The following is a 26,443-nucleotide window of genomic DNA, read 5'->3' as shown; positions in this document are numbered from 1 at the left end:
TTGGCAGAGCAGTCTGGCTTATCCCAGAGGCAATTTGTAAAGCGTTTGTGCAACACACACACAGCAGCGACACACTAGGCACACCATAAAAGAGACTCCACACAAGGTTATATAAAAAAATTGCCTTTGTATTATCATAAACACATTAGATCCTAATCACACAATATATACTGTGCCGACTGGCACTAAGTTATACTTCACAGGGGGTTATATCCATGACAGGGCCAATCAGGCCACTGTCAGAACCATTAGAACAAGTAGGTAATAAAACAACCAGTAACTACTAGTAAAGGCACCTAGGCATAAATCACATTAGGCATTCCACATTATCAGCAGCAGTGTACTGTAATAAACACTGCACACATGGGTACTGAGCATAACACATTATGCCTAAACCTCATCAACAGTGGTGCACATCCTAACATCACCTAGGCCAGCCTGTAAGGCAAAACATGATCACCTCAGTAGCTGTGCACCATAGTAACACCTGCCGCTGGGTTCCTGTTCCCAAGTTGGTGTTCCCCAAGCGAGGGCCCTCTCCTGGGCTTGCCCCGCAATGCCCTTGTCCAAAAGTCAGGGCTCCTCTCTGTGTGTCTCTTCACCTGGGACCGCCACTAGCCCTCCTGTTGTGACTGCTGTAGAACCAGGGGCCCCACGGGCCCAAAACACAATGGGAGTGTGAGGGTGCAATCCACCCTTAGCGTTTCTCAGCCAAGAAGTCCCCCTCCGATGTAGCAGCTGCCCAGACATGGCTGCACAGCTGTGGGAACCACTCAGCATCCACCATGCCTTTCCTGCCCCACTCACCGGGACTCCTTTTTCTTCACCACCACTTGGGACAATAGGGTGGGTGCGAGCCGGAAGCCCGCGAGGCACCGTCCAACGTGTAGCTGCACGCAGGGCTCTCCTCAGCATTATGGGAGCCCCGCCTTGGACCAGGCAAACTCTGCCTGGCGTCCGCTCTCACAGCACTCCATCCATCCGGCCGGCCGCGACCGTCCGTCTTCTTTTTTGGGGCCCTGGATGCCCTCGAGTGTGGGGTAGGCTCCGCCCCCCCACCACCAGACACCATCTTGACCTGGCTGCCTCGTTGGGAGCACACACGGAGCAAAGTCTGTCGACCATGGCTCTCTTCCTGTTTCCACGTCATGCTTCTTCCGGTTCCGCCCACAGTCAAGAAGCTTGTCTGACTTCCTGGACGCCGCTCGTAGTGCGGCGGCTTCTCTGTGCACCAAAATGCGGGGTAGGCTCCCGCTACACTGCTAGGCATCACGGGGGATCCCCATGCCGGAATTCCCTCAGAACAACAGGTGGCAAGACCCCTAGGGTACTCCTCACGTCTCGGGCGGTGTGGGCCCACGCTGCAGGGCACCGGCACTCCTCTTGCTTCCTGGCACCAGGCAGGCAACCCTGAAGCACTCACGAGGCGCTAAGTCTCAAAGTATGAGGGGCAAAGCTGGGTACAGGCAGCCAGCACGTAGGGACCCTCAGAAAGCAGCAGCTGGGTCTCACGGCAGGGCCTCCAGTCGCAGCAGTCCTTCCAGGCCCCAACAGGTACAAGCAAGCACCCAAGCACACCATAGACATGGGGTCACAGCCCAAAAATGTATAGTAGGCAGCTCTTTGTTCTGCCCTGACACAGGGCTTGGAGAACCAGTCCCAACTGGTTCTGGGGGCTACTGAAGCACTTTCTATATAGTGCTCACACCCTCCTTTGTCAGGTTAAGCTCTGGCCCCAGACACACCACAGGGAGGGCGGAGCCAGCATTGAACAAGGCAGGCACAGACCTATTCAGGTTCAGGGGCTACTCCTACTACTACTCCAAATGCAGATCTGCCCATTCAGCCTAGCGCTAATTCATCCAGACCCTCTGGAGCCACACACCTCACCAGGCCCTGTCACTCCAGAGCCAGACATGCAATACACATCAGGCAGGCTCAAAGACACATAGCACACAGAAATGCCAACTTCTAAAAGTGGCATTTCTAAAATAGTGATAATAAATATGTGCACACCATTACACAGCATTTATTATTACTATTCCAAACATACCAAACTTTACCACGCCGCTCCTCTCATATTAGAAATTACCACTGAAGCACTTATCAGGGAATACCAAATGCATTCCTATGAGAGGCAGCCTCAATGTCTGTCCTACCTTCTACCTAAAATGCACCCTGCCCATAGGGCTTGCTAGGGCCTACCTTAGGGGTGACTGATATGCAGAAAAAGGAGGGTTACAGACGTGGCACCCACTTTATGTGCCACGTCACAGCGGCAGTAAACTGAGCACACAGGCCCTGCAATGGCAGAGGCCTGAGACAGGTTTGAAAGGCTACTTTGGTGGGTGGCGCAATTAGCGCTGCAAGCTTACCAGTAGCATTTAATTTACTGGCCCCCGGTATATGAGATACCCCATTACCGGGGACTGATAGGTAAATTAAATTAGCCAAGCAGGTGTAGACCAATCTTACCATGTTTCACCATAGAGAGCACACGCACTTTACACTGGGCAGCATGCAATAGGTCTTGCCTTTTATTAAGTTAAAGCCATTTGCTTTGCTAATGTATTGTATAGCAAAGCAAATGGGTTTAACTTAATTAAAGGCGAGACCTATTGCATTTTTAATGCTTGTTTTGGTCTGTACCTTGAAATCGTCCCCACAACAGACTCCTTCCATTACTGAAAGCCCTTAACCCAATACTACCACAAACAGATGTCACTTTTTTGGCTTCCATGTTAGATATATTGCAAATGAGTATATTAAATTCAGGCATAAGCGTTACCTGCACATGGGGCTCCCACGCCTTCCCTGGGTCACTCCGGCGGCTCCTAGCCTACCCCAGGGGCAGACAGCGCCCCCAGGGGCAGTGTCTGCAGCCCACCTCGTGCAACCTGCCTTACGTCATTGCCCCACCCCTTCCAACCCTCTACTTTCAGAGTAGCTTGAAGTTTAGACTCATTATGTATGTGGTTGTACTGAAGAGGACACGTAAAAATAGTATTAAAAGTTTAAAAGATTGTTTTTTGCCTGTTGCTGCAGGAACCTGTCCTGATCTTCATTGTTTAAAAAAAGAGTCATCTGCTATTGTAGACTGACACGTATTTGTGTGGCCACAAGTGGAATCCAAGGAAATATCACACACTGAAGAATTGTGCCTTGAGGGCTTTTGAATTTCTGCATAACGAGGACTAGTAGAAAAAAATTAACGTACCTACTGTTAATTAATCCGCAAAGTATTCCATTCCTTCACCCCTATGCATGGCAATGCGAGCAATTACTAAGATGTTAAAGCCAAATTCGGACTCGTCAGTGGAGGGCAGTGACAGGCTCTATGAGCATCCCTTGTCTCACTGGGGAGGTGGTCGAGAGCAGCTGGTGTAGTGTGGTAGACTGTCGCTTTTGGGGGCACAACTGATTAGCAAATGGGGGGCGGGTTCAGAATGACACAGTGGATGAATTTAGTGTTATGAGCAGCCCATATTAAATGCAGTGGTAAACAGAGTCAAGCATTTTACCATTCTCTCTTCTTTACCGTCTGAATGAAAGTGCCGCAGATGTACCCAAGTCCTGCTCAGGTCTCGAAAGACTGCTTTCTGCTATTGCCTTTTAAAAATGTATGTGTGTCTTGCACGCTTCTGTGCCCGGAGTATTTGCATCCGCTGGTGTTGGAGCAATCCTCATACCCTGAGGCTAAAGCAAGGCGGGAAGGCTGCAGACTGAGTTCTGAGTGAATGGTTTAGTTTGTGGGGGTGCTGCCTTCTGCTACAGTTTGATTGGGGCTGTACTGGGAGTTATCCGTAGGACTGCTGCACTTTTAATGGAGCTGTACTGGGAATACTCTGAAGAGCTGCTACATTTTTTAACGGGGGAAAAAGTGACTCTTCTCAACGGGACTGCCATACTATTAACAGGGGCAGGACTGGGAGCTCTGTGCTACTCCACTTTTAATGGTGGCCAGGGTTGCACTTGTCTGCAGGGCTGCTGAACTTTTAATGGGGCACTACAGGGAGTTCTCTGCAGGGCTGCTGCACTTTTAATGGGAGCAATGCCGTGAGTTCTCTTCTTCAATGGGTGCGGTGTTGGGAGTTAGTTCCCTGCAGCCAGGGCTGCGACTCTTCGTGTGGAGACAGCAATGACACTTATCTGCGTGTCTCATACCTTGAGGCGCTGCCAGTCATGTTCCGGGAGGCAGCCGTGCAGGGTGTCTGTGGTGCGCGCAGCTGCTTTTCTATCTTGAGTGTCACCCTCATCCTCCCTCGCCGCTCGCGTGTCCAGCATGGCTCGCCTCTTCAAATCGACCCCCTGGTACCTCGTCCTGTGGATGATGCTCTACTTCCTACTGCCGGTGAGTCCAATCGCCAGAGCTCCCCACACACCTGCCCCTGTTCATTGCTCCCCACATAGCCAGAAAGAACCCTGAGGCACACTAGATTGTTTACCATGTTGCTGCGGTGTGTTAGGCACTGTGCTCCCCGGGCTGCGGTTGGCGATAGGGGCGGGGCTGGTGAAGGGCTGCTGGTACTCTGTTTGCCGCTCTCGATCCTATGACGAGAAGTCCTGCTGCAGTAGAGAGGGGCGGGGGGAGTGATCGCGGCAGCGTGGTGAACGCGCTATTTAGAACAAGATGGCGTCAGACTGTCCACAGTCAGTATGGACACTCACATGCTGTCTGCTTTGGACAGATGGTGAGACCAGCCATCTTTGTCCATGCAGACGCGTGCATGTAAGCCCATGGGGAGACTTGATTCCAAAAGGTCCTTGCCATGGCGAGTGCAGCGCATGCGCTGCTTTCGCCAGGTGAGACCTAAAAAAGACTAGGAGGAAGGCAAAAAGTTCAGGTATGACCCTGCAAAAAGGGCCAATTCCAACAGGGTGTATGAGTGGTTTTGTGGGTTTCTTAGTGGGTGTGTGAGTGGGCTGTATGGATGTGTGAGTGGGTGCATGAATGGCTGTATGGGTGTGAGTGGGTGTGTGAGTATGTCAGTGGCTGTGTGAGTCTGAGTGGGTATGGGAGTGGTTTTGTAGATCTGTGAGTGGATGGGTAAGTGGGTGCATGAGTGGCTGTATGGGTGTGGGGTAAGTGGGTGCATGAGTGGCTGTATGGGTGTGGGAGTGAGTGTGTGAAAGTATGTGAGTGGGTGCGGGAGTGGTTTTGCAGATCTGTGAGTGGCTATATGGGTGTGTGATTGGTTGTGTGAGTTGGTGTGTGAGTGGTTGTGTGGATGTGTAAATTGGTGTGTGAGTATGTGAATGGGAGCGTGAGTGCCTGTTTGGGTCTGTGAGTTTGTGTGAGTGGTTTTGTGGGTCTGTGAGTGGGTGGCTGTACAGGTGTGAATGGGTGTGCAAGTGGTTACTTTTGTGTGTAAGTATGTGTGTTTAAGTGGGTAATGTTTTTTTAATTGGGGTCTGGATCCATGGATCAGCTGCAGATTCACACGGGGGTCGCGCTGAGCACCACGGTGGATCTGCAGGTCGTCCGGTGAAAAAATAAACAATTTTTAGACAATTTCTTGCCCATGAGGGGTTCCTAACAGACCCCTTCATCAGTCCCGTGGGGTTAGGATACCGCTATCCTGACCCCTTATATCCTTTTTAGATTTTATTCCCCCCCCCCCCCCCCCCAGGAACCGTGTCCCAGTTCACAACATGGCTTTTCTCTCAGATTGTGGCCAGCCAATCATGGTATTGTTCTTGGCGCGCTGATCTGCTAATTCAATGCGGTGGTTTCAGATCTGCTAATTCATTGTGGTGGATTCACCTCTCTAGATAGACATATTTTTTCTTCTTTAATAACTCCAGAACTACTGAACAGATGTACACGAAAGTACAAAAAGCACTCTTTCTGGACCAAGATCTAGCTTTCTGCCAAATTTGGGGTAATTCCGTTCAGCATTTCAGGTTGTAGTTGTGTCTAAAATCCCTTGGGGATATTGCATGGGGAAAACGAGTTTTGGGATCCCCCTTTTTCTCTGCCTCACTTGGAATCACACAAAATGTATTAGACAGCAGCTGAAGTGAGTGGCAAATGAGTTTTGAAAATGTCATGACTGTAGATCAAACGGCACCAAAGTTATTAGCAAAACAAGAAATGCTTTTCCAATGGAAGGCTTTATACTTACCTGCGAAATACCTACATTTTTGTTGTAAAGGCATGTGTGGTACAGAAATATGTGTGGTAAAAATTTGGGTGGTAAAGGTTTGCATGGTAAAGGCATATGCGTGGTAATGAACATGTGGTAAAGGCATGCATGGTAATGCAATGCGTGGTTCGGTCATACATCCCTTTCAACTGCATAATGCCCCACGATTTGCCACTTCCCTTTCCTTCTTGAAATCTCACAATACAGGCCATCTATCGTACACTCCTTCATCCTCTGGCATGTATTTGCTCTTTGCCTCCCCCTTCTTGCTTATCAGCATGTTCCTCTTCAGCAGCCAGTGCAACCTTTCATAGACACCGCTACACAGCCACCAGTTATGAGTCTCTCATGCAACCAAACATGCTTCTGCTAACGCTTCTTAGCCTTTGGAATCTCAACTGGGTAGCATCACTGTGTATTGATTTTACTTTGCCTGCACCAATGGAAAGGGGACCATCAATGAGCAAATAACTGTAGACACCAATGCAAAGTAACAACCCAGTCACAATTCCTTGGTCATACCCCCTGTATGGGACACAACCAAGCCTAGAGGCAGTATCAGCACAGTCCCAGACAGTTCAATATTGGGGACTTCACTCCAGAATGCATCCCCATCATTAGCACAGACAGATCCCGAAGGGACTTCTTTTTTTTTTAGAGTTTTATATAGCGCGAACTAGACCCGAGACATCGGGTATCAGAGCGCTTTACATGAGCACCAGGTTCGTTACAGATGAAACACCTTTGCAGTGACTGGGCAGCGAAAAGCTGTATTTTGCACCACGTGGTAGGTGAAAATGCTGTTTCTCGTCGGTTGGTTAGAGCAAATGATGGTACAAAATCAGCAAACATGTTCTGCTATTACCTGGAAAGGGATGACCAAGTTCACGCCTTCACCAACGAGTCTTAAATATGTTTGTCTCAGGAAACGAGGTAGACGGATTTTGGGGCGATCTGTGGGGAAGAACGAAGACAAACCCGACATTTCAGTCAGTATTATTTTAATAACAATCAAAATGTTACATCAGGGCAGACAGCACAGTTACTCTCTGAACAAGGCATGCATTTCACAACGCTTTTGTCACGTCCCTGCGCTTGCACCACTTTACCTAGACTTCCAGCTTTGTTTTCTACACTAACCACAGTTTGGAAAGGACTGCTAATACTTGGATGTGCGTCACCGATTTCTGGCTCATACTTTCACTGGAGCTTATGCAGAATGGGTGCTTTTCCCGCGATGTTCACTAAATGTGTGAGAGACTTCAGGCGTTTTGCACATTTCCTATCACAGACGTTCTTGACATATTCTCAGCCTCGCACATATTTGATGACGGGGCATGAAGGGGCGGGGGATGAGGAATCCAGATGCGCGTGGACATGGCCTGGCCGTCAGGATTTGTGCGCACGCGGCAGTATGGGCCGTGTAACTGAACCAGTACCTGAACTTAAAAATACACATAGCCACCCACGTGCCAGAGTTTATGCTGACAGAGAGGGGTGAGCCGGGAGGGGGAGGGGCTGGATCAGAGCTCAGAATAAGGCCATGAGTGCGCAGTGCTTTCATCGACGGCGGGCTCCAAGGCGCAGAACCGAGCAGATGATTAACACTTCTGGGCAGAACACATCATGCTCGAGAGACTAATGGGACAGCATGTCTCATCGACAATCTAAGCGCGATGACACAATGTTAGACGGGTTTTTAAGTGCGCCACGCGGGCACTATTGGCGAGGTGAGACCCGGATGGATGGCTGACAGGCCCAGATGGCCGCTAGAACAGCTGAGATAGCATGTTCTCCCCTCACTCCATAACTTGCTTCTGGATTTTTTTTTCCTGCTGCAAACACTTGCCCTTATCAGTCTAGAGAGGGAAGCGGCGAAACCCAATGCCTGTGAGTGGGCATTCCTGCCAGGGGCTTTGACTGACGCCATCTCTCTGATACAAATTGATTATTATACAATTCCATAAGTAATTTGCAGTCTTTCTTTCTTTTTTTGGTGACCTGCTATAAATTGGTTTCAGCAATGTCAATTCAAAATCAAGAAAACGTGATATGAGGCCCTGCAGTCTGTGTCCTGGGTGTTAGCAGGAAGACATGCAAATATTTTACCAACAAAGGCATGTGCTGATACTTGGGGCTTCTTGAACGGTTTCCAGCACTGTCAGGTTAGCACAGAGAGTCAGGAGGGATCCTAAAGTCAGGGTGAGCCCTTTGTATGGCTCAGCACTCTGTATCTCAGTTTACTTTGAGCGGTCTTTCTTCACCTGAAGAAAAGTTGAAGTACGTTTTGAGATGTTGAAACCTTTCTAGAGGGCATTCGGATCATTCAGAACCTACAGGTATTTAATCCATCATAGCACTATAGTGTACTTAAATTCTCAGCACTAGAAATCATTTTAGGTCCACGTTTTGCAAAATATCTCCAAGAGCAACTGGAAGCATAAGTAATGGTCTGCACTTGTATTATCTGTCTTCAAGTTGTAATCTGTTGGGGTTCAGATGTTTGGCACATGTTGTCCCTGGCACACAGTGTAGATCGGTCGTGGTCTGGGTGTCCACCACGCTTCCTCAAGCGCATGGTCGCGCCCGCTCGTGCTGGGCGAGCACAAGGGGAGGGGGGATCACTTATGTCTTACCCCCCCCGGGACACAATGAACAGAATTCTTTGGATGGATTGAGAAATGCAAAGCTCGAGGCCTATGCAGCAGGCATGCAGACGCAGCACCGCACACAGGAGTCCTGCAATGCGAGGAATGGGCAGAAGGCACTTACCAACAATCTCTCTAATTGGCACAGGTTGGTCCAGGACAGCTGGCGCGCTGGCTCCCCCGCGGTTCACTGCCTTCACCCGTACTAAAAGCTTGTCTCCCTGGGTCAGGTTCTGGATGTTGTACCGGTTTGATACACATGGTTCTTGGTTTACAGCAACCCAGGCATCAGCTGAGGGGAGACAAAAATACGCATGTACAGGGTCAGTACTGCAGGGGCACTTCAGTACCAAGTAACATTTAATACATGTGCACTTGGAGCTGGGAGATCTTTTATTGCAGATGTAAAGGGACAAAGAATCTAACGACACAGAGGTGTTTTGCCCAGATGCAGTACTTGGGTGTTTTCAGTACCATAGCTCAGATACAAAGTATAACATAGCTCAGAAACATTAACCATGTTGCAGGACATCTGATTTCATTTAAATTGAATCTCATGACTGACACACTTCATACTTCAATGTGCGAACAATGCTAAACATAATGTAATACAATTATAATATTTATCATCACACAAAAAATAAAATAAAATAAGAAACACAACAGGGCTAATGATAGAGATGCTGGCCAGTGGAGAGAGGAAAGGGAAATAGAAAAAGGAAGGCAGTTAAGTGCATTCAAAGTATGCTTAATATATAATCATTTAAGAAGCAGAGGATTGAAAACTTGGGAACTTGTGGGACAAAAATACCTACCTAGAAAGTTTTTAGAAAAAAGAAGACTAAAGCTTGCAATCTGAAGCACAATTATCACATAATTTGACTATAAATGTCAAAGGTTCCGAAGGGATTCGAATGGATTATGCATTCCAATACTTTCTTGCCATGTTTAAAAAGACCCGTTCACTGTATGGGTGTCAGGGCATACACAGCACAAAACAACTTTGAAAAAAATTGTTGCAAAACAATAGAATTACCGCACAATTTCCCTAGAAATTGGATAACATTTTATATTTTTTACAGGTAAATTAAAGTGGGAATTGCAATGTCCTGTTGTTTTTAAATATATATAAAACACACTTCATTTTCCAGTCTTGCCCTTCCAAGTGGATTATTCCCTGTGACTGAGAGTTTTTCGGATTCGACCGCAGCCAGGTAACACCAATCTTATTTTTTGGGCTTTAGCAGTAGTGATGATATATATTTTAAATTATGAATATAAATAATGAAATATCTGCAATATGTCACGTATCAAGAGCCATAGCAGTGAGGTCTCCAAGGGACAAATGCCACAAAATCATCAATAACCCTCCTGAACTCAGTAGTCACTGAAATTTCATATTTATACATATTTCATAACTTTAGCCATTCTGTCCATATATCCCTCACCAGTTTAAAAAATACATACATTTCGCAATGCAGCATACATTTTTCATTGTTAATACATTATCTCATCCCCACAAAGTGATGCCTGCCCTGATCGTTAAAAAGTCAACATTGTTGTCGTTCGGAATCCATTTTTATTTCCAAGTAAATAGGTTTGTTTTTTAAACATCACTGCCTTGTTTTTACCCAGTATTGTACTCTAGTGTATTGTTTCAGTAATAATCTAGTGCTTTCCTATGAGTTCACGTGTACTATTGTCACACATGGACAGATTCTGCCATGCACGCCCTTTTTTCATATTCATCAGATACCAGGGATGTCAAAATTATAGAGGGGATTTCCATGCCCCCAGTATGGCAGACACTGTCAGAATGTTGTCAAGGCTGGTCACACTATGCTGAAGCTTGACCTATTATTATGCCAGATGTAGACAGACTTCGATGAGCAAGGCCACAATCTGTCATAGATTGGCCGCTAAAATGCTAGCCATGATGCTGTGGGGAGTGCCCATCATATCTCAAGGATGGACCATTATTAGCATTGCCACAGCATGGACATTGTCAAGAATAAACGCAATATGTCAGGTGCAGGCCAGTATTATGTCAGGAATAGCCTCAATATTCAAGAATGCACACACAATATCAAATTGGCCATTTTGCAGGGAGAGCCAACCGGTAGTCAAGAATGCTCACTATATATTTCAAGAATGGGCCACTATTAAATTAAGGGTGTCCAGAATATGAAACAAGAATGGCTACAGTATGTGATGGATGGCCCTTTTATGCCAGGGACAGCCAGAATGCCATTAGTAATGCACACACTATTTGAAGGATTGACCACTATTGCAGCAGGGATTGCCAGAATGTCAGCAAGAATGTCCACAACATGTCGAAGACGGGCCACTATTAAGTCAGGGATACTAAAATGTCAAGAGTGCACCATTATTATGCCAAGGATAGCTAGAACGTCACTAAAATGGCCACAATGTTTGAAGGATGAGCCACTATTGTACCTCGCTAGTTATATTGCTCCACAATAGCACGCAATAAGTCAAAGATGGTACTTTGTTATGGTAGATATAGCTAGACGAGTGTCAGGAACATCCACAGCGTTTAATGGAAGGGCTACTGTTATTCCAAGAATAGACCGAATGTTGCCTAGAACAGACACCAAAAGACAGGAATTTGCAAATACTATGTGAGGGATATCTGGAATGCCCCAAGAGTAAGCGCATTATATCAAGGATATGGAACTGTTAAGAAAGGGGTAGCCAGAATGGTGGCAAGAGCATCTCGATGTCAAAGAACAGCAAGCGATAGCCTCAATTTATTCTGGAAAGGCAACAGTAAGTCAAAGATGAACCAATATTATGGTACATTTAGCCAAAATGTCACCAGGAATGCCCAGCGGACCTCAAGGATGGGCCACTATTCTCTTTGGACAGTCAGGATTCTACTCAGGCTGCCCACAATATTTCAAGACTCGGCTACTCTTAAACCGGTGATAGACAGAATATTATTAAGACTGTTCACAACATGCAGGTATGGGTACTATTAGGCTTACCTCTATGGTGGTAGACTAATAGACACTGCCATCAGTTCATATGTGCAGGCTCTCCAACACACACAAATAGGCATTCATGCATGTGTGCATTTCCATAGGCAGTTCATTACAGTCTCAACATATCTTGCTAGGCCTGGTAGCACTGCAGGGGATCTTATGTTTCTCCTCCATTTTAGTCCTGGGATTGAGAACAATGCAACACAAAGAACAGGAAGAAGGAACCAAGGGGCATATTATCAACGGCCAGCGATAATTATCGCTGGCCGTGCTTAGCGATAATAACATTATCGCAAGCTATCTCTGGAATTTATCGCCCTGGTAGCGCATTATTAACAACGCCTTTCTCCAGGGCAATAAAAATTCCAGAGATAGCGAGGTTATCGCCTTTTGCAGGAAACATCGCTGGTTTTCCAGCGATGTTCCCTGCAAAACGGCGATAACCTTGCTGATACGACCCACAGGGTCATATCAGCATAATCCACCCCCTATGTTAGGGATGGCTAAATCAGGATTTTAGCAGACGCTAGATTTTGGCGAAAATGGCCGTTTTCGCCAAAATCTAACGTCTGCTAAAATCATGTGGGCTGCCTTGTAAATATCGCGATGTAAACATCAACGATATTTGCAAGGTAGTCCATCCAGGGTACGCCCTGTAACACCCACTTTGCATCTCATTGGAGATGCAAAGGGAGGCGTTGGGAAAAAGGGTGCTAACATGCGATTATGCATGTTAGCACCCTCTTGTAAATAGGGCGCTGGTTTTATCTCTGCTTTTTTGGCTTTGCCAGCCAAAAAAGCGGAGCTACAGCCCTTGTAAATATGCCCCCAAGATTGTCAGCTTACGCTTACGCTTGTCCCATCCAGGTCTCGGCCTCTTTTACCAACCAGGGAAGGAGGAAAAGATCATGGGAGGCATTTGGTTGACTGAGGGTCGGTACTTGCATCACCTTTAATCAGGCAATTCAGCCTTTTTTTGTTGCATGCTCACTGCATGTATAACAATATTACCAACCAGTGGCGTAGCAAGGGTGAGGGTGGCGACCTCCCCCCCCCCCCCCCCCCCCACCCCGTTACGCTCTTTTCCTGCGGCATTCGTGCGGTGGCAAATGCAGAAGTATCGCCAGCAAATCCCCCCCCCCCCCCCCCCCCCCCCGCCTCTTACATTTGCCGCCACGGGCACAAGGCCTAGCTACGCCACTATTCCCAACTCCATATTCAGGACCCACCCTGGGCTAATGAATGTCACGCTGGAGTGGCGCGGCCTTCTAAACTCTCTGTATCAATCTGACACAGGGGTGTTCCGGCTGCTTTGGGAAGTGGGCATGTATCCCCTACAGTGGAAGCTCCTTCGACTTGACTTGGTCTTTATTAAGCAATGCGCGACGCTCCTGGTGTGGTACATGTACTTCACCTATGGAATCACTGGGATTTGTGTGACTCCTCAGGGCCCTTTGCTACTCCTAGGGCCCACGTGTCTCCCACAGAGGATATTCCTGTTCCTGAGGTCCACGTAGTTCGCACAGTGGATATTTATGCTGCTGTGGCCTGCGTATCTCACACAGGGACATGCCTGCTGGCATAATTTGTCTAATAAATGCCACATTCCAGCTATATTGGGTAGCTGACATGGTGGACTTTCCTAATCCCCGTATCTCACACAAAAGACTTTCCTACTTCTATACGTGTATGTCACATAGGGGCACGCCTAATATTGGGGTAATTGTTTTTTATACAGAGGATATCCGGGTCCACGTTTCTCACATACAGGAATTTTTCTACTCCTGTACTCCACCTATCCCACACACACCGTTCCCACGGTGCACTTTGGCGCGCCACCCGTCCCGGCATGTGCGTCTACGTCCCACTATAAGGTACTGTACTGTCATTTCATTTTAGAGTGCTTACACCCCTGACTGCGTGCTGCTCAGCGCAAAGCGCTTTAACGCCTCATCAGGGGTAATAAATGGTATATAAACGTGATACAATACAATACTGCTCGGGAAGAATTTATGGCTGGGCTTAACTTTAAACTCTTCTGATAAGTTAACGCCCGGAGCGCAATAAAATAAGGCAAAGGGGATTGGCGTCTATATTTGGACACCCAGCTTTATGAGGCCGTGTGCGTTGCACGAGCCCCCCTGCCCTCCCTCTCATGCGCTGATAGCCCGACCGCTGCTGTATCTCTTCGGAGTGCGGCAAGTTAAAACCGTCACTGCTGACCCGCCAGCCGGGCTGCTGCACAAACTGCAGAGGGTGCACATTGCCGAAGCACATTCGCTGAAACCTGTCAGGGCGCTCCTGCGACCGCACACCGGCTGCCTATCAAGACAAGGGTTAAATTTAACGTGGCAGCTATGATTCACAAAGCTGCCATGATGGATGGCCCGGTTATATCCGGAGCCCCGTCCAAGCGCGCGCCACTGGCTGCGGCGAGTGCACTGGGCAGGGATGGGGCCGCTTCCCCAACCCGAACACCTGGCCCAGCTCCATGCAGGCGCGCAACACCCATTGGGCTCACCGGGCTTCAGTCAGACCCCCCCCCCCCCCCCCCTCAATTGCGTCAGCCCGGCTGAGACAGCCTCGCGGGCTGGCGTCCGTCTAATTGCAGCCGGAACCGAGTACTTCACAGGTCTTTAAAAGACCATTTACTCGTTAATGAGGCTTTTGTTGTGTTTTCACCCCTTCTTACAGCCACTCTGCCTATCGCTGGAAGACTTAGCCCCCCCCCCCCGAAATCTTTTTCGCCCCCACCAACCCCCCCCCCCCCCCCCCCCCGAAATTTGGCTCTAGTTGCCCGCCTGCCAGCATGCTATTGGTTCCCCGTGTCTCGAGTTTGTCAACATTCTAGAAGTATTGAGAGCACCCAGCCTACTCGGCTTGGATGTAAAAACAAGCATTTACAATGCAATGGTCTCGGCATTGGTAAAGTTAGAGCTATTGGCATTGCTCATGACATTATTTTTGTTTATGTTTTTGATTTTAAAACATTTAAAGAAACGGCATTGTTATTTACAATGTCAATAGCTTAATCACTCTCAAATGCGAGACCTATTGCATTTGCACCCACACACAGAGCCACCTACACACACACTGACTAAGCTATTGACATTGTAAACAACAATGCCGTTTCTCTACATGTTTTAAAAACAAAAACAAACAAAAATAATGTCATGAGCAATGCCAATACCTCTAACTTTAACAATGCCGAGACGGTTGCATTGTAAATGCTTGTCTTTAATTCTGGGCATGTGAGCTTACAATGTGGGTGTAGGCGGAAGCCCCACGAAAGATCTGCTCATTTTGGGCTTGAGGGTTCAAGAGAACCCCGTGCTGAGCCAGAGCCAGGAAGCTGGCATGAATCAGCTTGGTGCGAGCATTGTCACTCGTCCACCTCTATGCAGAAGTAAGCTTAGTTACTGAAGATATCTGTGAGTGAGTGCTGCGTCAGTCACTAGCTCAGAGCGCGCAGCATAGTTATTTATACTTGAAGTCTTAATGGGAGTCTGACTAGACAGAAGATGTGGGTGAGGGAGTGACAGCGTCGAGTGAAGAGGGCAGAATGATGCTAATGAACTGGCAGCAGGCAGTGGCACTCAGTGCCCCCGTATGAGAAGCGGCCTCTGGAGGGAGGTGGGTTCCAGGATGGGAACTTTCAGGGGACGCGGGGTCATACCATGTGGAGCACGGTAAGTAGAAACCAGAAAGTTATTTAGATCTTCGGGGTATGGTTACCATACTCAGCGAGAGAGGCAGTTGGTTGTATTCACTCCCCTCTCAATGAAGGCCTCGTGGTGCGTTGTGACTTCAGCATCAGAGGTTGGCCCCCTCCCTGTGTCTCACTTTCTGCCGCTGCCCCCACTGCAAGGGCCTAGGGGTGCGGTGAAAGTCCTTATCGTGAGAGGCTGCGGGTGCACCATTCGCTGCCCACTCAGGAGAGACCCCCCACCCTCCTCTTCCCGCCAACCAAGAAACCCGCATATTCTCCTGTCGCACCGATGCTATGAAGGGAACCGGTGACCAATCAGCAAAATATGCATTCTGACGTATGACTGTAAAAGCGCATATGATTAAACAGCAACACCTGTTATTAATATTTTTTCCTTCACATATAGCGCACTGTTCTCGTTCCGTAAAAAGAGCGCTAATACCACAGGTGCAGCTATGCTGTAGAAATCTGTTTAAAAAATGTATGTATTGGAAGCCAAAGTATTTTGGAAATGCACAGTATATCGACAATTGGGGTTTTCAAGAACATTGTCGGATTTCATTTTCGCAGTTTTATATAGCGCGAACTCGGCCCGAGGGAACTGAAGCGCTTTACGTGAGAACCGTTTCAGATTCATACGGATTTAGAGATACACACCGAAATGACGATGATGTGTGGTTGGTGTTAGAGACAGTATAATAGCTAGATGAAAGGACAGACTTTTTACAATATATTTAAAGCGCCTCGTGCAGCAGGGGGCTCAGGCTGCCTCCCAGCGCTACGGGTGGTTCAGAAGTGCACGTGCAGGAATAGCTCATGAGTTGGCCGCAGGTTCTTGCTCTTCAGCCATGAAAGTCACCGGTGCTCAAAGCAGCAGCCGTTTGGGTAATGGAAATGAATAGCGGACTCTTGAAAGTCAATAGTTTTTGGTGCCCGAAGGGGCGTCAAAATCGTGTTTTCGAACTATCGTTACGGTGCTAAGGAGTCGCTTTACTTTAATTCCATAAATTAATTCCTTTTTAGGAGAGCAAAATATTGGGGAACCATTTTGGACAAGGCAACGGCGGTTTAAACAACAATAAAAGTAACGTTGTTACAGCGCTCCATTCCACTCTTCCCGTTTCAGAGCACTTTAAATACCGCATATCACAATGAACCGATCAAATAGTTCTCAGTTTGTCGACCAAGGAAGGATGAAAGGGCAAGTTGACCTTCCCCACGTCAAGCTCCTGGACTTCATATCAACATTGAGAGCGAACTCCACTTAGACATATTGAGAAATAAATCCGATATAAATGACCTCGAGTTTAAGCACGATATTCTGGGATTGGGCTCTGGGGTTACGCCGGCAGGCTGGTAAAAATATATCGTACACAATAAATGACGAACAGCCATGTTTTAAAATGACTTGTGTGTTAAGGGTTTGCTGTTTCTAAGCGCTGTAAACTGCCATTTTTACTGTCCCCTCATTTCATTGCATCAACGCGTCTGCACCCTCTATCAGTCCGCACGTTTACACGAGATCTCAAGCGGAACGTTCTCTTTTTAAGACAGAACCTTCACCAGCAACAGACAGTTTAACTCGATTTTCAAGTTTTTTTAGTCATAGGAGTCGAATCACAAAATAAAGAAACATGAAACAAACACTACCACAGGAACCAAATAGGACAAACGGGCAGGATGAGATCTGAGCGCTCTCGACCAGTTATAAGTGGCCTGCAGCAAAGTCGGCATCTGTGAAACTACTAGGGGCAAACCTTTCCACCCCAGTGACGTCTTGCAGCGCGGTATTCGTCTCTAGAGGTGTATGCTGCTCTCAGTCTCATATTTGCTTCATGACATGATTAAAGTAGAGTTCGAAACAGGCTGCAGGGAGCTACAACAGAAACACTGGTCTCGAGCACACCAAACGCAGCGTCCTTTTCGGATTCGGGGGCGTGTTTTGCTGTTGTCTCCTCCTTGAGACTTCTCGCAAAAAACACGCCCCCCGATCCGAAAAGGACGGGGCCTAATCAGAGTGACTGACCTCTTCTCCAGTGGCTGGCCAGCATTTACGAGGCCAGCCAATGGAGAACAGGGGAGAAGAGGGGCTGTTCAAGCCCCTCTTCTCCAAGTCATTAAATCTCCGACTTCCGGTTCTGCCTTTCGGCAGACCGGTAGTCCTCGACCTAAAAACATGGTAAATGCCAAACACTTCCAAAACCGATACAATATTAATACCACACAGGAAACATCTAATTTGATCAGAAATCACATCGCAAAGTGTCAGATTTGGAAAGTTCACATGGCTAATAGTATCGAGTCGAAGGCAAAGCACGCTTTACTCTGAGTAGTGAACATTGAATGATGCTATCGATAAAGGCTTTTTTGTTTTCATGGCTTACTCAGCTAACTTAATTCTTGTATACAATTTTCAAAACTTGTTGAGGTACTTCAAACTATTTTGTGGACGTTCTGCATCTGAGTTGCTTCATCAACATGAATAGATTGCTAGAGCTTCTGTGTCGAAATAGGCCATGTCCTCCAATTTGTTTCATTGTGAAATATCATGTGCAATCGGAGGGCAAAGGAGATGAGCCAGGATTGGAGCACAGTATTGCATGGGGAATAACAAGACCAACATACACAACGTGGGTGGGCCCAGACGGAGGTTGCTAAGGTACTATAATTGGCTAGACTAAGTTTTAACTTTGGAAACAAAAGCATATTTAATTGTTTACCCGACCAAAGCGACAGGCCAGAATCGCCTTGGTAGAACCACAAACTGGAAAGGGATATCCCAATTTAATATAAATCTACGGATATCAAATATCTTGAGTTTTTCCACTTATAGTAGGAAAAGGTAAGGTATCTTAGCTTTGGCTGATACACATTGTTGCATCCAGTGGTGCAGCGAAGTGTATTTACAGGTGGCTTCATAGAGTAGTTTTGGAAAGGTATCAAAGAGAAGAGAAGATAACACCCATCTCTGTAGGACACTGAAATATGCGCACGAACATATAGGGCACTCACATCATCTGTTGGGAGCCATGATATCCCCTCAGATGCTCAACAGCATCCTTAATCAGCCTGAAACACGTACACAAAGGAGATCTTACAAAAAATGAAATTATGCTTATCGCCAATGGCTCCTTGCAGACTCAAAATGAGCAAAGCACCTTTATAGACATACAATTTGTAGATAGAAGAAAACACAAAACTCAAAACATTATCTCTACCACAACAAAGACCATCAATTCAGCACAAAGGTGTGACTTAATTAAAATAAGCATGACCACAGTCGATGAACTACAAGAGATATAGAGGCAAACCTGGACTTTGGAGGACAGGATACTCTGCCACAAATGCTGCTGAGTAACTTGGTCACCAAACTCCTGCTTCTCCTTCTCTGTTTAGAGTCAAGGAAGCCATCATGCTTCCTCCAGTGGAGTCTCCGATGGCTGTGCAGTGGAAACTTTAGACTGATGGACCACAGACATTGACTGTCTGTGTACATACCTCAGAATGTCCATCCTGGCAGTCCCGAAAAGGAAAGAAAAAAAATGATACTACCCCCTCACATGCTGGGTGAAAACATCTAGTGTGTCAGGGACATTTATGTTTTGGTTTTTTAAAAACAAACTTCCCCTTCCCATTTGAGAGTTTGTTTTGAAAAACAAAAAGCTTTGTTGGGCGGCCAAATTAACCAGAGCGGCCACTCACAAAAGCTGTAGAGTCTTCCGAAGACCTCCCATAACAGTGAATCCTCTGAAGGCAGAGAGATCTCTGCTTGCCTGACGGAGATCTGTAAATATGATGGTTTGCCTTCCACAAGGGCAGCAAGATCAATCCTTCTTCAGCCCAAGCGCACCATCGAACCAGCCTCCAAAGCTCAATAAGTCCTATAATCCTGTCTGACAGAGAACATACCTGCCCTGCCAAAGAAAAAGACAACTGACAGTTGTTTGTCCATTACATTTGAACTTTAGCAGAGCCTCACTGCACACACATCTTCTTTTAAAGGACTGCCTTGCACAACAACTCCAATTCAACCCACATGAAACCAGTCAAACACTCTTTTGCTGTAGACCAACAAAACATTGATAACACCTTTTGGAGATTTATCACAATGCACAGGTAAAGCCCAGAAGCAATTTACTGAACAGAGATTCCAATCTATACCTCACCTCTTCTTTCATCAACTAACACACATCTTTGTGTCTACAAAAAGAGATCAAAGATTCTCTTTAACCTTTTCTACCCTCAAAAAAAAGCTACACTCAAACCTGCACTCTGGATAATCACCACCAAAACTACACCCATCACTCTTCTATGTCACTGAAAAAAAGCACATCTCTACCATGTGGCTCCTCTCCTAAAGTTATACTCCACTCCATTAAGACAACCATCATACACACCTCAGAAAAAGATGTCCCACTCATAAAGCACACAACCATAAAACACACAGCTTCTAATGGGACAACCTTAATCACTCAAGCACAGCCATTCACGGATTGACTCAGCCTTCGCAAGAGCATTAGGCAGCCAGAACACCAAATATTCAATAATCATTTCCACACATTGCATGATTCCCCTTAAATAAAGCCAAACTTGTCTCAAAGTCCACCTCTGCAGAAATCACAGAGAAGCAATTTAAAATCATCTGTCAATCTACGAACAAAACATGAGCCACACTGTATTACATCCCAAAAATTATACAAAAATGTCAAATGTCTTCATTGAAAAAAAGTAAAAAATCCCAAGACAAGCCCTCCAAAGACCTGAGGACCTGATTATGATGTGGTAGGATCGCAAACAACGGCTTGTCGGTTGCGGTCCAAACCGCATCTTCTGCTGTGGTCCAACTGCACATTAGGATGCATGCAGTCGGAGGGACTGACCGACGCCTTCAGACAGGCTAATGGAGCCCGCCGGTCGGTCAGAAACTCCTCATTATCCCTTAAGGACGGCGTTTCCACATTTGAGATTATGATGCCGGTTTTCCGACAGGCTTTCCATGTCGGCCTTTCCGGCATGGAAAGGCTGTCGGAAAGTGGCAATGGGGGCCCCTAGCAGGGCCCTCCTCCCCCCTGGCCCTCTGCATTAGGTGGGCACCAATGTTGCCCACCTGAACATCCCTGCACCGTGTGGCAGGCACTGTGAGGTGCCTTCCACACAGTGAAGGGATGTTCACAACCTCCCATTTCTCAATGGGAGCTTGTGCTGCAGGCGGTTTCCGTAATTCTGGTGCGGAATCCCCAACCTATGGTATGTAAACATTTATCTATTCAAAAGGAAGGAAAAAAGAAGATACTGAACAGACTACTGGACATGACCTGCCAGTCGGGAATGAAGGACCTGTGGTGTCAGGTGTAATTCAGAGATTTAATAAGATCAACAAGTACATGTCTCTTTCCTCTGCAACTAACAGAGCTTACTGCAGTGTCCAAGGATGCCCGTTGACAGTTCATAGTTATTCATTGTTTATCAACAGTAATCCAAGGACAACAATAATTTTATTATGCTTTTCATTGAGCATTTTATTAGGATACAAGAGAAACTGAAGAATGTTTACTTCGCATGCTCGCTTTCAGAATGTGAAATTGAGCACACAGGAAAAAATGTAAATACATGATGGGACCTTTCTTGGTCATAGGTTCTTGTTACTTCAGCATGTGGTAGATCCGCAAGGAAATACATTTTTTTATACTTCCTTGTGAGGTTGACTGATTTGGAGCTAGACGGACCAGGCATAGCTGTTGAATGAGGATTAATCCAGTGAGCATCGCTAAACCGAAGTGCCTGTCAAGGAACAAATCCTTACAATGGCACTTGTGGCAAATGGCACCTTCTGTTCCATAGCCAGCTGGGGCAATTCCTTCTCTGCGTCACAAGCATGGTACAAAATGCAAAGTTGCAGGTCTGTTCTGATTGCAAAGGGTACTAAGTTCCTCAAGTGCCCTCTTCTGAAGGTGACTAAGACCTATGACCTGCACTTTCACTTGTATGACGATATTTCACTATATTTTTGTACAACCCAATTTAACAAGCATTTGCAGTGCAATAGGTCTCGCATTTGTGAGAGTTTAAGCTATTGGCATTGTAAATGACAATGCCTTTTATTTATCTGTTTTGATAATTAACACATAAATAAAAGGTATTGCCATTAACAATGCCAATAGCTCAAACTCTTGTAAATGCGAGACCTATTTTACTTCAAAGACGCAGTCACTATTGTCCCGGGCTGCTTGGAAAGTGAAAGCGCACATGGCACGCTGAATGTTGTAGGAAGGCATGTCGTGCTAGCAGTAGGAGAAACTCATTAATGACAATAGTGCTTACACACTGTGTAACAACAGACGTAAAAGGGACAGACCTCCTGGGAGGTTACAAATGAAGACAAGGCGGAGCTTGAGTTCTTCTAGAGTTAAGCTCAAACGCTCCCTGTTTTTGTTTAGAGGTGTTTTCATTTAGGGAAACAAATCAATGTCACGAATATGAAAATTCACCATTTCAGAAATAGATCAAATACATGCAAATGAGTTGTGGTTCATGCCAAAAGACACCATCCGGTTTCAACTGCTGGCCGTGCCCCAACTGAGAGGGAGCAACAGTAATCCCAGGGTGGGACTAAGATTTTGCATGTGGTTGGCTATCTTCTGTAATAATATAGCTGCCACATACAATGGGAGGGAGTGCTAGCCAGATGATGTTCCAGTTTGTAAGATTAACTGACGCATCTTCATCCATCATTATGCAGTGTATTTAAGACCACCCTGACACTGCGGTGGCCACTAAAAAACACAGATGGCATATTAGACTTTGCAGACATTGTCCAAAACCCCCAACACAGTCATGTCTTAAGAGACAATCAGCACAGAGCCTGCTCGACAAGTCCCTGGATGATGGCCTCCAGTCTCAGAAGGCCTCTGGTCAAGATTGTCTCCCTTTTCTATTCTTAACAGCAAGCCATTCTCATTTCATATGCCGGAGGCAGGCTGTCAAACCAATGGGCAAATGGTTGTAACAAAGAGCAGTAATCACAGACAGAGCAATAGCCATAACCTAGCAGAGGCGAAGAACAAAGAACATTTGTTGTGGGCGGGCAAAATACATTTTGTTTTACAAATACATGCTGTAGTCCAACAGTCTGTGAAGCTCTATGACAGCTACAACGTGAGCTCCCACACGAGATGCGTGGCACCACACAGAATGCCTAAAAAAATAAATAGTCTGAATTGGTAGTATAACACAATTACCAATATAGGTTCACACATACACATATACGGGACAGAAGTTATAAACATGATTTTCATCTTTTTATAAATCTGATTAAACGTGTTAAAAACAAGGCACTTCATGCTATGGATGTAAATGCAGACACTTGTACCAAACACTCCACGCTTCATTTTGAAGTGTGCCTGAAAAGTTGACAAGTGTGGGGAGTGGAGGATTTTTTCAACTGTCAGCCCTTTCACAGGTGAGACAAAACAATCAACACAATCTGGCAGTAAACATTTAATAACACTCCAAAAACGGCTGACCACTGCCTGTGCAAGAATCTTCATCTGTAACTTTAATGGACTTATTTCCATAAACATAAGGTGAAATGGGTTAATGTAAAAAGCCAGCGAAGAATAAGTATGCCGAGTGTAGAAGGCAGTGACAGAGCACACACCCACTAGCTCTTCGTAATGTTGTGATTTACTGCCTGATATTAGTGTGCGGGATTGCTAAACCTACGTGCTGATTCAGCAGTAGAAAAAAAAGAAATTCTCTTTCATGTGCGGATTCCCTGCTGTGCCCTGTAGCCATGCGTCTGTAGGGGTTTGGGTATAGGCAGGAATCCCGGTGAAAGCACGCACAGCAGCAGCACAACCAGTGCTCAGCCCACACACCAATCAGTGGCCTGAGCCTCACAATGCTCCTCAATCTGGCAGTGTTACCATCAGAGCCTGCTGCTGCAACCTGCATTTAATGGGGACCCATGTTTTGCCACATGCACCTATGGCTTTGCAATAAAACGGCCGCCATTGTCCCGGCTGCCTCGAAAGTAAAAGCAGGCATGGCCGCTGAATGTAAACAAAGCATGTCATCGTGCTTGAGATAGGAGAAACTCAATAAAGAAAATAGAACAGGTCCCGTGTAACAACCAAGTCAAGGAGCCAGTAGCCATGGGAGGAATCAAATGACGACACAGCTGTACTAAGGAGGGACTAACAAGCCCATTTAGGAATCAGAAGACAGCATTTTCAAAGAAAAAAGACACAAGCAGATGAAAAATATGGGCGGGGGAGTGGGCGGGCCTTCTCTCCTGTACTGAACTACCACAGATCATCCCGAGAGCAGCGCTTGCGTGCTGGCTCAGGCTCGACCTAAAAAGCAGCAAATGTCCATTCACTTTAAAATTATAAATTGACAAAACTCCACAGTAAATAAATATATCCAAAATGAAATGGTTAATGTTCTCCCACCACAAACCCCTTGTGGCAAGGAAACCCACAAATATTTGAGCGCAGGTAAGGAAAATATGATCTTTGACAGAAATAAACAATTGCTTAAGTGTGCTAAGAGGAATTTTATATTACAACAGGAGGATGTAGTGATATGGCGATTGACCAAAATATCAAAGATAAAAATTTGAGTGGCCAAAAATATTGTGGTAGGTATATTAAGGACAGGAATGTCTTGTTAGTCAGTTTCTATGAGTAAGTAGAGTTTCACTGTTGCTAACTCCTCGTATATGTACCTTGATGATATATAGACCTTCAAAGTGCATAAATGTAGAGTTAAGAATAGTAAATGTATTCTTACCGATTTGAGCGTTTACATTCTCTATATTCTTGCCCTCAATATTTTTGCCATGATATTTTGACCACATTGTATTTTTTTGTCCTCGATTCTGTCAGACAACAAGGGAAATTGTACTGGCACGTAGTGTCTCACCCAGGGTTCATGCTCAGGATAACTAAACACAGTTTAGAGACCTCACAGCAGAGCCTAACAAAACTGTATACATCTCAAGTGTGGGTGATATACACATATAAACATTATTTCTATTTGACATATAATTTGACAAGATGACAAGTTACTTTGCAGTGCTCATGAGAGGAGCCATTGAAATCTGTTCCTTTTACCCCCATCTACTAGACTGTGGATATCAGTGTCCCCTTCTGAGCAGTGTTCCTTTCCCAGCACTGTGTAAGTTATGTCCCTTCTTGTGCCTGCTCTTGAGCCAGGGAGGAGCCCAATTGGAAGACAATGATTGCATGGAGCAGCTAAACGTCTAAAGGCAAAAACAAACTTCTATGTTTTAAATCAAATGAACCAAAAGGTTAAAACAGATCCCGCTATTGGCCACCCAAAACAGAAAGTACACCATACCAGAAGTCATTGTTCGCAATGCTATAAAAGAAGTTATTGTTGCTAAGATTGTGTCCATAAGTCATGAGTTCTTTCTTCATTTTTAAGAGAAAGACACAGTGCGAGAAGCCAGTGCTGGCAACCTGACTCAGTAACCATAAACACTAGTGCTGAGCTGAAGTGCCTCCTCCTTTGGATAAAAGGGCGAAGCCCCACGCTGACAGAATACTAGACATGCTTTTCCATGTAGATTAAAGAGGAAAATGAATGCTACAGACCACTGGCATCAACCAGGGCCAAATCCATGCCACACTCTCAGGAAATCTCCTGACTTTCCACTTAGATCCATTATAAGTAAAATAATCCTTGTCGGTAATCCTTAAATCAGGCATGGAGCCACTATTCTGTACCTTCGCTGGACACTTTTCAGTTAAAGTAACACGTCATACTGTACCTTGCCTGACCCTAGAACAGTATCCTAGACTCTCATAAAGAAAGACTAGCCCCTAATTGTTTTTACCCGGTAAGAACCAAAAATGTGCACTAAATCAGAAAATAAATCCACAACCTAGGTTATAAAAAACAAGATCCGAATCAATCCAAAAATGTAAAACTCTCTTACTAAATCAGTAATCAGGAAAACACCTCACAATGAATCAACACAATACTCAAATGAGACAGGTATGCAACTTTCCCCCAGGGTGTAGCTTGTGATGTCAAAGACTGCAGCCTGAGTTGTATGCGACCGGCCACCACCGCACACTGTGGTGCGGTCAAGGCATCGGGTATGAGTGACTTTATTGTCATTCACTCCTCCGGTTAAATTCAGACCACAGGGTTTGCCTGACTCTGGATTCCAGGAGCTCTGTGGCACCAAGAGCTCTTGACTGCACACAGGTTTTTTAAGCTTGAGCCTACACTCTACTTCTCTCACTGAAAAGTAAAAGGGGCGCTGAGCTTGTTGTGGGCTAACTAACTTGCTGTCAGGGGGGCCGTGTCTATTGTTTCATCCTCAGGACTACTCTGCTGAATGTCAGCGCTGCTCCCTGGTCCCCGCAAGTATCTCCCAACGACCTTCTCACTCAGGTGCGACTCTAAGTCCCAGAGTGCAATGCGTGGACATCACCTGCTTCAGCTGTGAGAGAGGCGTAACCCCAGGCATTAAAAGCGCCGCACACACCCCGCGGCGCAGGACGCTGAGCTCGTTTTGGGCTAACTAACTTGCTGTCAGTGGGGCCATGTCTATTGTTTCATCCTCAGGACTACTCTGCTGAAAGTCAGCGCTGCTCCCCGGTCCCCGCAAGTATCTCCCGACGACCTTCTCACTCTGGTGGGACTCAGAGTGCAACACGTGGACATCACCTGCTTCAGCTGTGAGGGAGGCGTAACCCCAGGCATTAAAAGCGCTGCACACACCCTGCGGCGCGGTACGCTGAGCTCGTTGTGCGCTAACTAACTTGCTGTCAGGGGGCCGAGTCTATTGTTTCATCCTCAGGACTACTCTACTGAAAGTCAGCGCTGCTCCCCAGTCCCCGCAAGTATCTCCCGACGACCTTCTCACTCTGGTGGGACTCAGAGTGCAACACGTGGACG

At 46.3% G+C, this 26,443-nt stretch overlaps 1 protein-coding gene across 1 annotated transcript in view; it reads right to left on the bottom strand.

The window, feature by feature from the left end:
* MYBPH (myosin binding protein H) overlaps nt 1-26,443 on the bottom strand; it is a 160,133-nt gene that overhangs the window by 101,722 nt on the left and 31,968 nt on the right. The window contains exons 3-4 of the mRNA XM_085600181.1: nt 8,919-9,086; nt 7,012-7,100 (exon numbers count right to left, since the gene is read on the bottom strand). Coding sequence (XP_085456307.1) covers nt 7,012-7,100; nt 8,919-9,086 — 257 coding nt within the window. The remainder of the gene's footprint in view (nt 1-7,011; nt 7,101-8,918; nt 9,087-26,443) is intronic.

This window comes from Triturus cristatus, chromosome 1_2 (assembly GCF_964204655.1).
Source record: "Triturus cristatus chromosome 1_2, aTriCri1.1, whole genome shotgun sequence".
Lineage (NCBI taxonomy): Eukaryota > Metazoa > Chordata > Amphibia > Caudata > Salamandridae > Triturus > Triturus cristatus.
This window is presented reverse-complemented; position numbering and strand designations above follow the sequence as displayed.